Source organism: Poecilia reticulata, linkage group LG4 (assembly GCF_000633615.1).
Source record: "Poecilia reticulata strain Guanapo linkage group LG4, Guppy_female_1.0+MT, whole genome shotgun sequence".
Taxonomy (NCBI): domain Eukaryota; kingdom Metazoa; phylum Chordata; class Actinopteri; order Cyprinodontiformes; family Poeciliidae; genus Poecilia; species Poecilia reticulata.
Genome location: NC_024334.1, coordinates 1,828,690 through 1,842,741, shown reverse-complemented (window position 1 = coordinate 1,842,741; position 14,052 = coordinate 1,828,690). Strand labels below are relative to the sequence as shown.

The window sequence follows — 14,052 nt, the reverse complement described above, 5'->3', positions numbered from 1 at the left end:
GGCTCTCTGCAAGGTTTTTACATTAAAAATAATCTGTTTCACACAGTGGGCGCTCATGGGTTAATTTGCCCTTTTGAGTGTCTGACAGGCAAGCCGCCGGTAGAGGTGGGTCAGGTTTGCCCAGTGTATTGTCTTGAAGGCATGCTGCCAGGTTAAACTGTGGAACAAATTGGTTTCCCCCAATCTGACTGCAAAGAAATAAGTGTTAAGGAGAATATTTTCGCAGATTTTATGTCTCATCTTACACAGTCAGGACAAAGTGACAGTTTTTTAAAAAATGTGTAAAAAAAAATACCTCCTATAAAAGGAGGTATTTTATAGGAGCTCTTATTAGTCATTGTTGCTAAAGGAAGTTGTGTTGGTAGGTTTTAAAAATGTTGATGCCAAGCGTAAGTGTGTGACATGACGTCTGTTATATCACGTTCTCCAAATTACAAGCTGGAAATGCAACGTGCTGTAACCAATAAGTAGCAACCCCCTCACTAATTCAGTCCATTGTGAGTAATACGAATAGCTTAAGGCAGAGGTTCCCAAACTGTAGTGCGCCGTGCCATTGCATGCCGTCTGGATGAAAAAAAACAAACCTGAATGCTTTTACCTTAGAATGACCAACTCTGTTATTCCTATGTCAATTTGATACAGTAGGAGCTTTCACACTTCCCATATCTGTGTCCTCTGTCACTTTTATTAGCAGTTAAAACTGTTAAATCCGTTGTTAGCATGTGGTAACCTGTTTTTCGAGCCGCCTTTAAACGCAACATGAGCGCTACGACGCTGGGTTTACACCTGTGCGGCAGTGAAGGAGACCTGCTGCTGCTTTGCGGAGCTACGCAGGTGTGTTAGAATCATGGCAGCAAATCAGAAAAAGGCAAAAAACTTTTCCCCCCAAACTAACAGACTGATAAGTAAAGCTGTTGGATGCAGGTGATGTTAGCTAAAAGATGACTAGCTAATATCAATACATCATAAGTAGCCTGTAGGCTACTGATGTTGTCTATGTTCAGCTACGTACATTTGTTCCCGCCCCCCAAAAACTGATCCCCCCCCCCTGGCTAGACAGCTATTTGTAATACATAGGGGGGACACAAATGTTTGGGGAGGCCCAGGAGAAAAAGTCTGGGAACCACTGGCTTAAGGTCTGGTGTCAGTGCATGCTGCAGTACACTGTAAAACATCTGAAGGTGGTTTAACTTGAAAATGAAAGTCCACCTGCTGCCTTGAAAATGCAATTTAAGTCAACGAGAAAACTGTTTTGGTTTTAACTCATAAATTAAACTTCATGAAGTTGATTTAACAACAAGAGAGAAGTTTAAACATTGTTTTTTAAGTTCATTAATCTTGAATTGTGAGTTTTAACTAAATGCTGCAATTTAAACCAAATAATTTGATTCACATTATCAAGTTAAAATAACTACTTATTTTACTTTAGAATAATTTTATTTCTTGTTTCAAATTACATGAGTCAAATTTCTGATCTGATCATGAGTTTTAGTGAATTATGCTCAAAAACATTTAGTGTGAACAGAACATTAAATGAACATTTTCCTTAATCGATCAATTTAATGCACTTCCATCTCAGGATACAAAGACATGTCGCTAAGCATTCTGGGAAATAGTTCCCACTCCTGTCTTTTTCAAACTCAATTTTAGGTTTGACAAAATTACTAAAAGGGTTATTATACCAGTGATTCTTGAGAATAGGGACAAAATGGGTTTTAATTTTCCCATAATTTTATTTTTTGTTATTTCTCAACCTGATGTATGTAAATATGAAAAATATTGTTTTGGAAATGTAAAGATGCTAAGGTGCAGGCTCCCAGTTGCAACATTTTTTTAAAAAATTACATTTTTAATGGACCTGACACAGAACGCTGTCATCACCATCTGACAAAAATAAATAAAAAATAATTTTTAATGACCCTATTAGTGATATTTTTACTCATTTTACAGACAAATGCTTCTCAAGAGACAAAATAAATGTTATTTAAAACAAAAAACAACAAAAAGTCCATCTGACCGAGTTGACAGAACTGAAGGTGGTGACGAAGTAATGCAATTTATGTAAAATACATTAAAATGAATTAATTGCACATTTAAGTGAGATTTGACAACAATCTCACTGAAAGAGTCAGAAAAACGGATGGAGTTGACATCTGACGGAGTTGACGAAATGCCAAACTACGTCAATTTATATGATGTTATTCTGAAGGAGGCCATATTGTAGCTCATCAGGTCCATGAAATCTTTACTTTATACCAAAATTAAGCTTTTATTTCACAAAATTTCTTAAAAGTTTTGTAAACTGTCAGTTATGGTGTTGACACATCATGGTTGTGATGAAAAACTTAGGAATAAAAAGAAAAAAAAACTAAAGAATAACTTAAGCTAACCAGAGCTAACTAGCCCTCTTAGCAAAGGAAGAGAAAGGAAGTGGTCATGGGGTCCTCAGAAGTTCTGGTGCCCCCCAATAATGCCTGATTTTTTTTTACATTCTTTTCATTTCTGACGGTGTTGACAAAAACTAAGAACAAATTTCAATGGAGTTGGAAAATATATAAAAAAGATTTTTAATTCAATTTATTGATACCTTTATAATTATTTATATGACTACTTATACTTAATTGTCATATTATATAATTTTAGTATTTCTTAAATTATTTAAAATTATTATAATGTGTTGAGTTCTGCTCCTGGACAAGGGATTTTACAGGCACCATCCACCGACTACAATGTTTAAAATAAAAAAAATATTCAGCAAACACCTGGAAAATATAAATTTTTGTGCTCACATGACCCAATTTAGTTTAGTCAGATATTTGAAAAATATATATTTTGTGTATATATTAGTCAAATTTTGTGTTTTATCCATAGGACCTGTTTTGTCCCTATTCTCAACAATCACCACTATAAGTCTATCTTTCACAAACTCACACATTTAGGTTCAAAACCCAAGTTGACTTAAAGAATAGAAGATAGACGCAGCTAAATGTGTCTGGAATGTTTTACAGTGCAGCCGTCTGCTCCTCTGATGTCTCTTTCCCCCCTGATCTCAGTCAGCTGCCTGACAGCTTGGTTTGCAGCCATATATAAATGTCAGGCTGCTCAATGGGGACACATGCACAAAGACGCAACAGTCCATGCACACCGCAGGGACTGGCATGGGTGTGAAAAGTTTACCACTGCTCTTGTCATCCTGTCGGCTCCCGAAGGGATCACTATGCAATTAGTTTGGTGAAGCACTGAAGTGACTGACAAATCAGCAAGAATTAGCCTTGTGGTCAAAGTGCTAACAGTGCTCCTCTGTTTTATTTCATGACTTCACGCTGGATCGAATCAGTACCTTATTTATCCGTTATTTATCCTTTCAGGGGAGCCGCTGAGAGTGTGTGTGCATGCTGGGCCCAGCTGCTGCACCAGTAAAATGGAGGACAGCTACATGGCAGCTGTTCGTAGCGAGATGCAGCACAAGATGCGATCCTACAGCTTCGAACTCAAATACCTGATTGATGGCCATGGAAAGGCCTTCCAAGGTAGGAGGGGGAGAGAGCAGGGGAGTGGTGTGGAGGGTTAATAATTATTTGTGCCTCAGTAAAGTATTGGAAGTTTTCACGTTTTTACAAATTGAGTGAAAACAACATGGAAATCAATGGAAAATGTCTTGTTCCACTTGCAAATTATTCTGGTTTTTAATCAATATTAAGAAAATATTGACTTACAACAAGCTACAAGCTGCTATATTTAGCTGAAAAGTGACTTGTAAGTTAATTTTATGTTATTTCAAATGTACAAATGTATTTGTACTAGAAACTAAACCAAAAATACTTGGTAAGATTTTGTGTTTTTACAGTGTATTTGCCATTATTTTGTAGAAAACAGATTTCAGTTTAACATTAAAGGGTTTTTTTTGTTAGTTTTTGGTTTTAAAAAAATAGTAATAAGAAAAAAACAAAATTTTATTGATCATGTTTGATTGGAAAAAGTAATAAAAAGCATAAAACATCCGACAGGTTGAACACTGTCTACATGCGCTTTTCTAGATGGATGGATAGATAGATAGATAGATAGATAGATAGATAGATAGATAGATAGATAGATAGATAGATAGATAGATAGATAGATAGATAGATAGATAGATAGATNAGATAGATAGATAGATAGATAGATAGATAGATAGATAGATAGATAGATAGATAGATAGATAGATAGATAGATAGATAGATAGATAGATAGATACCAGCGTAACACACTATAAAAATTAAAAATAGGTAACTAAATAATAAATTATTAAGCTTTAAGGAGACACACATCTCTCTCACTATATTGCTGTCCTTCTTCTGAAATAATAATAAAAAATAAAAAAAAGGTCCAAGAAAGAAAAATAAAACTCCATTCATTCAATTAATTCATCAAACTGATATAATTTCTGCTTCTTGACCCTGAAACGGTTCTGAGCAGAGCCCAGGCCCCCGCCTGCCATTCTCACTTTGTGTGTTCATCATGAAATAGCCAGTTTGTGTCAGTTTATTTAGCGAGGCGCCTCGGTGGCTAGCCAAACAAACAACCGATGTTCGATTGAGTCTTTGAGGCAGCGAACTCTCAGAGGGAGCGGCGGAAAACTTTGCTACAACACCCAGCTCCCTTTCTCCGTCCGTCTTTGATAATCGCGTTTTGTTCTCGACCAGTGAGATAGCGATGGACGAAGAATGTTTACATTCAGTACGTATCCGCAGCAAAGTGTTGTTGCCGTGGGCAACAGCCGGTCTCCTAACGGGCTGCTCTGAATAGGAGGAAGAATACTCTGCTTGTCCACTTGTCTCTCAACGCCATTCAGCACCGTGTGTGAGGCAAGGCGTGTTTATGTGTGTGAAAAAGCAAAACGAAGAGGTTGTGAGACTTCGTGTGATTTTTGTGTCAAGTTGTGTGGAGATTATTAGATTGGTCTTATTGATGGCATACATGACAAACATGTTTTGTTTTGTTTTGTTTTGGTTTTTGCCATCCTGCATCACATCCCGCCTCCTCCCAGGCTCCATCTGAATACACGCAGGCTCAGTTCCAGCTGCTATTTACGCCCAAAGGATGGCTTAGCCATCCATGGGTATAATTAATGCGAACAGCCAAACACAAAGAGGGACTAAACAAGACCGAACACAGAAAGTTTGGAATTTGGAGAAAATGTTGGAAACTTTTAGTAACAACAGAAATTAATTTAGTTTTTTATTTTTTGGTGGCTGCAGAAGGTTGTCAGGATAAAAAAAGTATAATTCCTGTATATTTTAGAAACAGTAGAGTTTTGAAGAAAATGCTTTATTGGTAAACTCTGAAGAAGCTGTCATACCTGCTGTACATTTAGTGAATTATTTTAGTTATTTTTTTATATTATCTGACATGAAAATCTGAAAAGTGCGGCATGCATTTATATTGAGCCTTTTGTAGTCAATATTTTGATGAAATCCTCTTTTATTCAGTAAAATATCTCAGATTGGATGAATTGCTTTGCCACAGATTGTTAATTTGATTGGGTTTGAACTTTAAATAGGCTATTATTGCACATAAATATGCTTAGATCTAGAAGACCTGTTTCAGAGTGGGGATACTATGTTCAGGTTAATGTACAGTGTTAGTTTTTCCTAGCTCTTCCATGTTCATTTCAGATCCAATAGGTTGACTTAATGACAGACACATTCAGGTTCATTGTGTTTATTCTAACAAAAGAGTAAATCAAGTTGGTGGTTAACATCAGTTCAACAGCTTCTGATGCTATATATTAAATAAAGTACAATAAATAACCATAAACAAACTACAAAGCAATGCCTTCCAATAAGCAGTTAGCAGCAGCAGCTAACTTGCAAAATTAAAAATAGCTCAAATGGACAATATTAATAGTGATAACAGTTAGAAACATATACAAAGCATTGCAAAATCACTAATTAAACACCGTATATGATTTAATTTGTCTAAAATATGTGTTAAAATATAATATTTGTAAAGAAAACGCAGAGCTGGTCCTAATACACAGTACCACAGTTACCGACGGCAACAGAAAAAAAGGGGAGGAGCTGTCAGTTACTGGTTGCTACGGTAACCACCAACTGCCAAGAGCAGCAGAGCAGAACTTCCATACATTAACAAAAGTCTGTAGAAACAGCTTATTGACTATATTAAAAATAAATTCAAAGAATAAATAAACAATTTTTGACAAATGTCATATCTATAATATTGTTAAAATAAAACCCTGTTACACATATAAGCAAAAAAGTTTAGTTCTGGTATTGTCTGAGCTATGTTCTTTACGCAGCTTGTAATTAAATTTGACAAGAACTTAAGAGTTTTGTGTACTGATTTTGGATTGTATTAGATTTCAGATTTTATTCCATAAATGGGTTTTACATTTGAGTCGCCTGTTCATGTGATGCACAAGTTTATTTTTGTTTCACAGTAAAGATATACCAGATTTATAAAAAATGCTAATTTCCATCCAGTCCCACTAAACAAGCAAAATCAAAATATAAATGTTCATACATAAAATTTAGAAATACAGTAAAAACAAATAAAAACTAGATATAGTTAGGAAATTAATAAGCCTATTTAAGAGGCCTATCTTGAAATACTAATGTTGGTAGTACAGATTTTATTTCGGGTATCACAGACTTTTCTTTTCACCACAACTTAAACGCAATTTATCTATTTCGTTCCACTTTTGGAAATGACATAAAAACGAAATAAAATACTTTTAAAGTTGTAGATGTGAGGAATATGTGAAAACATTCATTGAGTGTTATTAGTTTAGCTAGTCACTCATAGTTTTACAGCAAAAAATTGAATTAAATCTAAACATTCATATATTTTGCCTTAAATTTGGCATCTATTTTAATGAAATAAACTAAATTAGCAGCACTGTAACGATCCTCAACAGCTGAGTTGAGTCCTAGCAGATCTCCTCTCTTGAGAGAAGTGATTATAACCCACTGGAGAAACTGAGACATGCCCCACTTGTAGTGAGGCTTTCTTTATTTCTTGTGAGTCTCTCTGGTGTGTGCAAATATGCCTGCATGCTTGCGTGTGTTTCTCCTGGCACTCTAAGACCCTTGTGCCCAGCTGTCATCCAATCAGAGAGGGTAAAAAGCTAATCACATGTCCCCATGGGGAAGACTTTGCAATGTAATTTGATGCCATATGTATTTGGGCTGCCATCGCCCGGGAGTGGGTATGCGAAAACATAAAAGCTTTCACTTTAGACAGCATCGCCACTGCTGGCCCTAGCATGCTCTTCAACAGCCAACCATCTGAAGAAGCATTGCTATCGCATTCAGTAATTATTAGCTAAGTTCGTACTTATCCAGTGAATTTCCTAACGAGTCCCTTGGACATTCATGCAATGGCAGCTGTGATTCTGAAACGCAGTCATAAAAACACAGAGAGAGAAAGAGAGAGAGGATAACTTGGTGAAAGTCAGAGTTAAATGAACGTTTGTGTGTTAGGATGTCTTCAGACTGAAATCATCTTTCAAATACACACATCATCTGTCATCATGGCCTTTGGAAAGTGGCGGTTGCTCTTTTTACTGACATAGGAAACATGGTGAATCACGAGACGGGCCTCTCATTATCACCTGACTAAAGATAACAGGGTAGTGAAAACGAGCTCAAGGATGAATTAAGTTTGGGCTATTCTTGCTCACATGTGAGAGAATGAAGTCAGTCCAAGGTCGGTTAGGACAGGATCGTGTTTTTGAGAAATTGCTGTTCAAAAATTAATGTTCTTTCTTTTTATTATTGAATGGAAGTATTTTACATCTCTGCACAACCTCTCTTTAAATTTACTAGATCTTTACACAATTAAATGAGGGTATGACTCAAAGAGTCCAGTCCATTTTCCAAAGGGTCCATGACTCATCTTTTTCTGTATTTATATTTGTAAGGAACTGTGTAAGTTCAATACGGAACAATTTTGTGTTACCGACGGGATTTGTATATTCCTAATTTCTTATGAAAAGTGAAATTATGGATGTTTTGTAACAATAGGGTTCGTCTGACTATAACGTAATTGGTGCTAAAGGCAATTATCAACACGATTAGTCATTTAGGTCAAAATTACCACGTTGGGGCACCACCTGATTACCAGGACATGATTGCGAAAATAGATTTCAGTCCCATAAGGTTTGGTATTAAATAACAGTAGATGCAGGATTAAGTTTAGCACTGACTTTCTCAATCAGCAAGGCCCTGGTCACAAATACAGAGTAAACTTCTGTCCAAAATATACGAATTTATCAGCAAAAATTAAAATACTTTAATCAACAAACTCACTAAGCTAGTAACCTCAATAATCTATTAAAACTAGTAAAACTATCAAAAAGTAAAACAGTAAATGGAACAAATAATAATGACCAATAAAATGATGTAATCTTGTCACAGTAACTGGTTTAAAAGTCACGTTTGTCTGGATTAATTTGGAATGATGCTAAATTAGCATTCAGCTAAATAAGATTAGCTGAATGCACCAAAATATCTATGAATAAAACACAAAATAACTCAAAGAACGCCATACCTTTCACTGCGAACATGTATGTTTAAAACCCAGAATAATTTGTAAAGAATATGAACTAATTCAGATTAATCTGAATCGAATGAGTTTCATTTCAGTCGATATCCATAATTATTGATTGTTTTTTTGTTTGTTTTAAATATCTGAAATACTGCCAAACTGGTAGCGTGACCTTTTCCTCTTTTATCAATAGTTTTTACTTCATTCTGGTTTTTATTTATTTATTTATTTTCATTTTTAAGCAGTTATGAGGCGCGGTGATAAAGTCTTAAAGTGCTGCTGCGCAAGTTACTCACCAGGTTGTTGCTAGGCAACCAAAGAGCGAGTTAGTTTATGCTTAACTGATTAGTTTAACACTAATCTGAATTATGCTTAGACACTTACTAGATTTGAAAGATCATATTTTGGCTAGAACACTGTAAAAACAGAAAATCTTACCAAGTATTTTTAGTCTAGTTTCTAGTGCAAATATATGATTACTCATGAAATAAGAAGTATCTTTATAGCAAAATATAAGAGCTGCTTTTTTTTTAGGTAAATAATGACTTAATATTGATTAAAAATGCTAGTTTCACTGACTGATTATTTTACTAATAAAATATTTTCCCATGTTATAAATAAAATAATCTGCCAGTGGAGCTAGAACTTTTTAAAATCGGTATTAAGAAATTATTGACCTAAAACAAACTCCTATATCTTGCTAAAAAAATTACTTTGTTAGTTTTGTCTTATTTGATGTGTACTGAAATATTTGCACTTAGAAACTAGTCAAAATGCTTTGTAAGATTTTGTGTTTTTGCAGTGTAAGGGTGCGTTCACACTGCAGCCTGAAGTGACCCAATTCCGATTTTTTGGCAATTCCGATTTTTTTAGCCGGGGCCGTTCACACTGCCAGTAAATGCAACCTGTATGTGTTCTGCAGTGTAAATGGGCAAACGACCTGAAAGTGTCCCACATGCGCAGTAGAGGGCGCCATAGCGTCAGCGTTCTCAGTGTTCTGCCTACCGCCATAAAAAGAAGAAGAAGAGCTCAGTGTTTGCRRAAGTAAACATGGAGGCTAACGGTGGAGCTTAGCTTATATATTTGAAGTTGTTGTCCAACCGGAGCAGCATATTAACAACTTAATCCTCATATARTCCGTCATGGTTGTTGTTTTTCTTCCCKCTTGCGCGTATCAGGAGCAGAATAGTGAGATTTGTTGAGAATCAGTGACGTTCAGTTCGGATGAACGCGACCTGGACGTTACGGTCGCATTTGAATCGGATACTTATCGGATATGGATCACATTCAAAAAAGAATCCGACCTGTGCTGTTCACACTGCCATGAAAAGATCGGATACAGGTCGCATTACGTCAAAAAAATCTGAATGGGGTCACTTCAGGCTGCAGTGTGAACGCACCCTAGAAGTAGCCAAGGTTGATTGTACCTGATCTGTTTGTCTGTCTTCCAGAAACCTTTGAGTCACTCGTGTCCTTCACATCGAACCTGACATGCAGTCTGTTTGACAGCGCCTACTCCGCTCTCGCATCAGACTGCCGGCTTCCTGTGTTCCAGCTGTTTTCCGACATCAGACGCCACCTTTCAGGAGACGCTGACTCCTCCCTGAACAACGCAGTGCGCCGATTTTACAACGACCTCTTCCCGCTGGTGTACCGCCGCCTGCTCAACCCTGGGATTGGCCGTCCGTCAGCAACATCCCATTTATCCTTCTTATCCAATCACGACGACTGTCTGCGGATGACACAGCAGGATGTGAGCCCGTTCGGACCTCATCCTCGGCTGCTCGTCGGCAGCCTGTCTCGTGCTCTCGGACCCGGTCGGGCGCTGAGCCGGCTGCTGAGGCTGGCAGGAGAAGTTGTGAATTCAACAGAGAAGGTGACCTTATCCAGGGAGTGTGGACGGGGATTAGTAAAGATGCAGTACTGTTCGCACTGTAGAGGTCTAACGCTGATACGGCCCTGCACTGGACTGTGTCACAATGTCATGAAAGGATGTCTGGTAGGTGTCTCAATGCTTCTGTGGAGGCTTCTTAGTTTGAAACAAAGGAATATCTATATATATATGGTTTTTTTTTTGTATCATTTTCAGTTTCTTGTGGTTTTTTTAAAAGTTTCTTTAGATTGACATCACATGTATATTCGTTTGTTTCCATGTTTATCACAAATCCCCTTCAAAATCTGCTGGACATCTCACTGTAGTCACCACAGAAGAAGAAAAAAGGTTGTACGGAAAGAAAAGAACGTCTGATATCTCTCAACATGGTTATTTTAAAGCAAAACGAGGAACAAATACCACAAACAGGATCTTGATGTTTCTATTTTACAGCTGGCTAACTGATTCAGTAATCATATGTTTTGGTAAATAATTCCTAAATATTGATTTAAAAGTGCTAGTGTCACTGGCAGATTCTTTCACGTATAGCAAGACATTTTTCCATGTTATAAGTGAAATAATCTGCGAGTGGAACTACTTTTTTTTGTGTCAATTTCAAGAAATCATTGACCTAAAACAAGTTCCTATATCTTGCTGAAAACGTACTTTTAAGTTAGTTCTTGTTTGATGTGTACTGAAAATGTTAACACTAGACTAGAATCAAAAAAGTATACATGTACGCAATATGGCTGAAAAGCATGATAGTTTCATTTCAGTCGAAATCAGTAATTATTAATTGGGTTTTATTTTGTTTTAAATATCTGAAATAATGCCAAACTGGTATTGTGACCTCTCCTCTTTTGTCTGCAGTTTTCACTTCATTCTGTTATTTTATTTTAAAGCAGTTATGAGGCACAGTGGCAAAATCTTAAATTGCTGCTGCGCCAGTTACTCAACAAGTTGTTGCTAGGTAACCACAAGTTACTCAACAGATTGTTGCTAGGTAACCAAAGAGGGAGTTAGCTTATGCTTAGCTGGCCGTAGAGGTTGAGAGGCTATTTATTGTCTTTCCCTATGCCTACATTCCCCAGAATGCTGTGCGGTTTCGGCTCAGAATATTCTATAAATTGGATATTGAGCATTCTATCAAACATATTATCTATCGATATTGATCACTAGATAATAGAAGCAGCATGCAGCTTCTATGCACTCCAAATCTGGAACAAACTTCCAGAAAACTGGAAAACAGCTGAAACAGGGAGTTCCTTTAAATCTAGGCTAAAAACCCAGCTGGTTAGAGTTGGTTTTGAAACCTAATCGTGAAACATTAATCAATAATCTGATGTGAAAAATGTTATGTTGTTGACTGTATGTTCGAAGACTTTGTATTTTTTGTAAAGCACTTTGAAATGCCTTGTTGCTGAAAGATGCTACACAAATGAAATTTGATTGATTGATCACTCGTCTATTGCGATATACATAGTTATTTTGTTAATAACTAGTAGGTTTATTCTATTTTTCATGTCTGTCTTCTTGCTTCCCTATTTGCAGGTGGGTGTTTCTGAGCTTGGTGCCCCCTGGGGACGCTTGGTGGTATTGCTCCAAAGGTTAGCTGCTACTTTAGCAACCAGCAGCAACCACAACAGTATGGAGCTAGCTCTGCTGGCAGTTCGAAACCATGTGAATGACGCAATACTACACGCACAACTTCACGGTCCACGAATCACAGCTACAGTAAGAATAAAATTGGGTTTGAGTTTCTTTTTGCAATAAAAGGTTGAAAATTATTTGGACACGTCATCACTCTCCTGTAAATATTTAAGAGATGTTTTATTTTAAATTTAAAGTAGCTCCAGCTTAAATGAACTTAATAATAGAGTCATTTGAATGTTGGACACAGACCGTGGGTTTCTTTCAGCCTGGCAGTTGGATCTGCTTGTACCTAGATGGGCTAAAAACAGCCTCATTCTTCAGGGGTTCTGGGGTTCCCCTCAGTCTGCATGTGTGTTCGCAGAAACGTGTGAGTGTGAATACAGATCTAGTGCCAGACAAAGACCGTCGTTGGCGGGACAACCGATACCCAGAATGCTGCTTGGTTCTGAGTGATGAGAAAGTTTCTGTGGCTAATCTGTGGACAAACAGACGGCACACAAACAGAGGCAGGAGAGAGCACACACACACACACACACACACACACACACACACACACACACACACACACACACACATTGTTGGAGGAAAAGATAGAGTCACCATCCAACTATGAAAGACTCAGTAGAGTAGATTCCTGAGAGGTAAACAAACATACACAAGCATAAGCACACAGCTAATTGTGCCATAGAATGAAATACCACTTCATTGAATATCCGCTGTAATTTCTGGAGAAAGTGTGTTATATGCATTGTTCATTTGTTTTTTTTTTATTAAAATTTTGATTACAATATTATGCAAAAAATAAGAATGAGTGTTTTCATAAAAAACTTAATTAACCATAGGGCTTGTCACATAGGGAACATTAAATGCAAAAGGATTTATTATGCAAAACATTCCTATTTTCCAAGTTGTGCTAAGATGTGGGGCTGCAGATGATAGTAAATTTGAGAGCCGTTTGGGAGCCGAAAGAGCCGGCTCTTATTTGGGAGCCTAAAGAGCCGGCTCTTATTCGGGAGCCGAGCCACAAGAAAAGAATCTCTGAAAAGAGCCGAAATTCCCATTACTAGCATGCATTCGCTTTGTACTGCTAATATTCGGGACAAAACAGCAACACCGTGGTAAATAATTTCAAAACTTTTTCACCTTCATTGCGACAATGAACTAATTTAACTGAACATCAAACAACTCTGTCAGAAGGAAACATTTTATTATTATTATTATTATTATTATTATTATTATTATTATTATTATTATTATTATTATTATTAATAATAATAAAACAGTCACTAGCTGCATTTCCATTCACCATATAACTGCGCAAAATGAAATAACGAAAATAAATTTGCTTCATAGAAACACTGCAATTTAGGAAAAAAATATATATATATTTTTTGGCCGTTTTGAAATGGTTTATTTCGCAGAACTGGATGTTGCCACTAGCGTAACCCACGAAGAAGAAAACGACAGGAAGTAGTTGGAATATCGTGGCGCGGCTTAGTTTTTTAATGATTTATCGCCTGAATACACTTATCAACGTGTGATTTTAATTGGTAAATATAACCACCACAACGTTCCATTTAAAAACGTTCACGCTCTGAAATTGTTTTATATTTTTTTTAGACATTAGCGGAATAATGGCAAAGTTTTGCGCACAGCTGCTGTTGCATTGCAGCGCGAAGATTCTGGGTTCAAATATCTGCCAAATGGGGTTTAAATGTTTTCCCTGTGGATAGCTGAAATAGCCTAATACCCGTAAGTGCACACTTTTATGACTGAAATGCTAACATAATGCTAGGTATTGACTTGATGATATCAGAAACATGTCTGTTCGTTAGGTTTGTGCAAATAATAAGGAATCTGACTATAATTCGGCTTTGGATTCAATAAACAAAAAAAATATATATATATATAAAAGAGGAAACTTTTGTTTAATGTAAAAATGTATGCTTTTGAAAAGATGACAAGGTTTTTAATTGAAT

At 36.6% G+C, this 14,052-nt stretch overlaps 1 protein-coding gene across 2 annotated transcripts in view; it reads left to right on the top strand.

The window, feature by feature from the left end:
* Positions 1 to 14,052, top strand: part of LOC103463086 (glypican-5-like) — a 62,647-nt gene that overhangs the window by 3,045 nt on the left and 45,550 nt on the right. Inside the window, exons 2-4 of one of the 2 annotated variants that reach the window (XM_008406222.2) lie at positions 3,369 to 3,530; positions 9,999 to 10,423; positions 11,972 to 12,154. In XM_008406222.2, the coding sequence (XP_008404444.1) occupies positions 3,369 to 3,530; positions 9,999 to 10,423; positions 11,972 to 12,154 (770 nt within the window). Of the gene's footprint in view, positions 1 to 3,368; positions 3,531 to 9,998; positions 10,547 to 11,971; positions 12,155 to 14,052 lie in introns of both variants that reach the window. The other variant, XM_008406221.2, reaches the window with a different exon arrangement.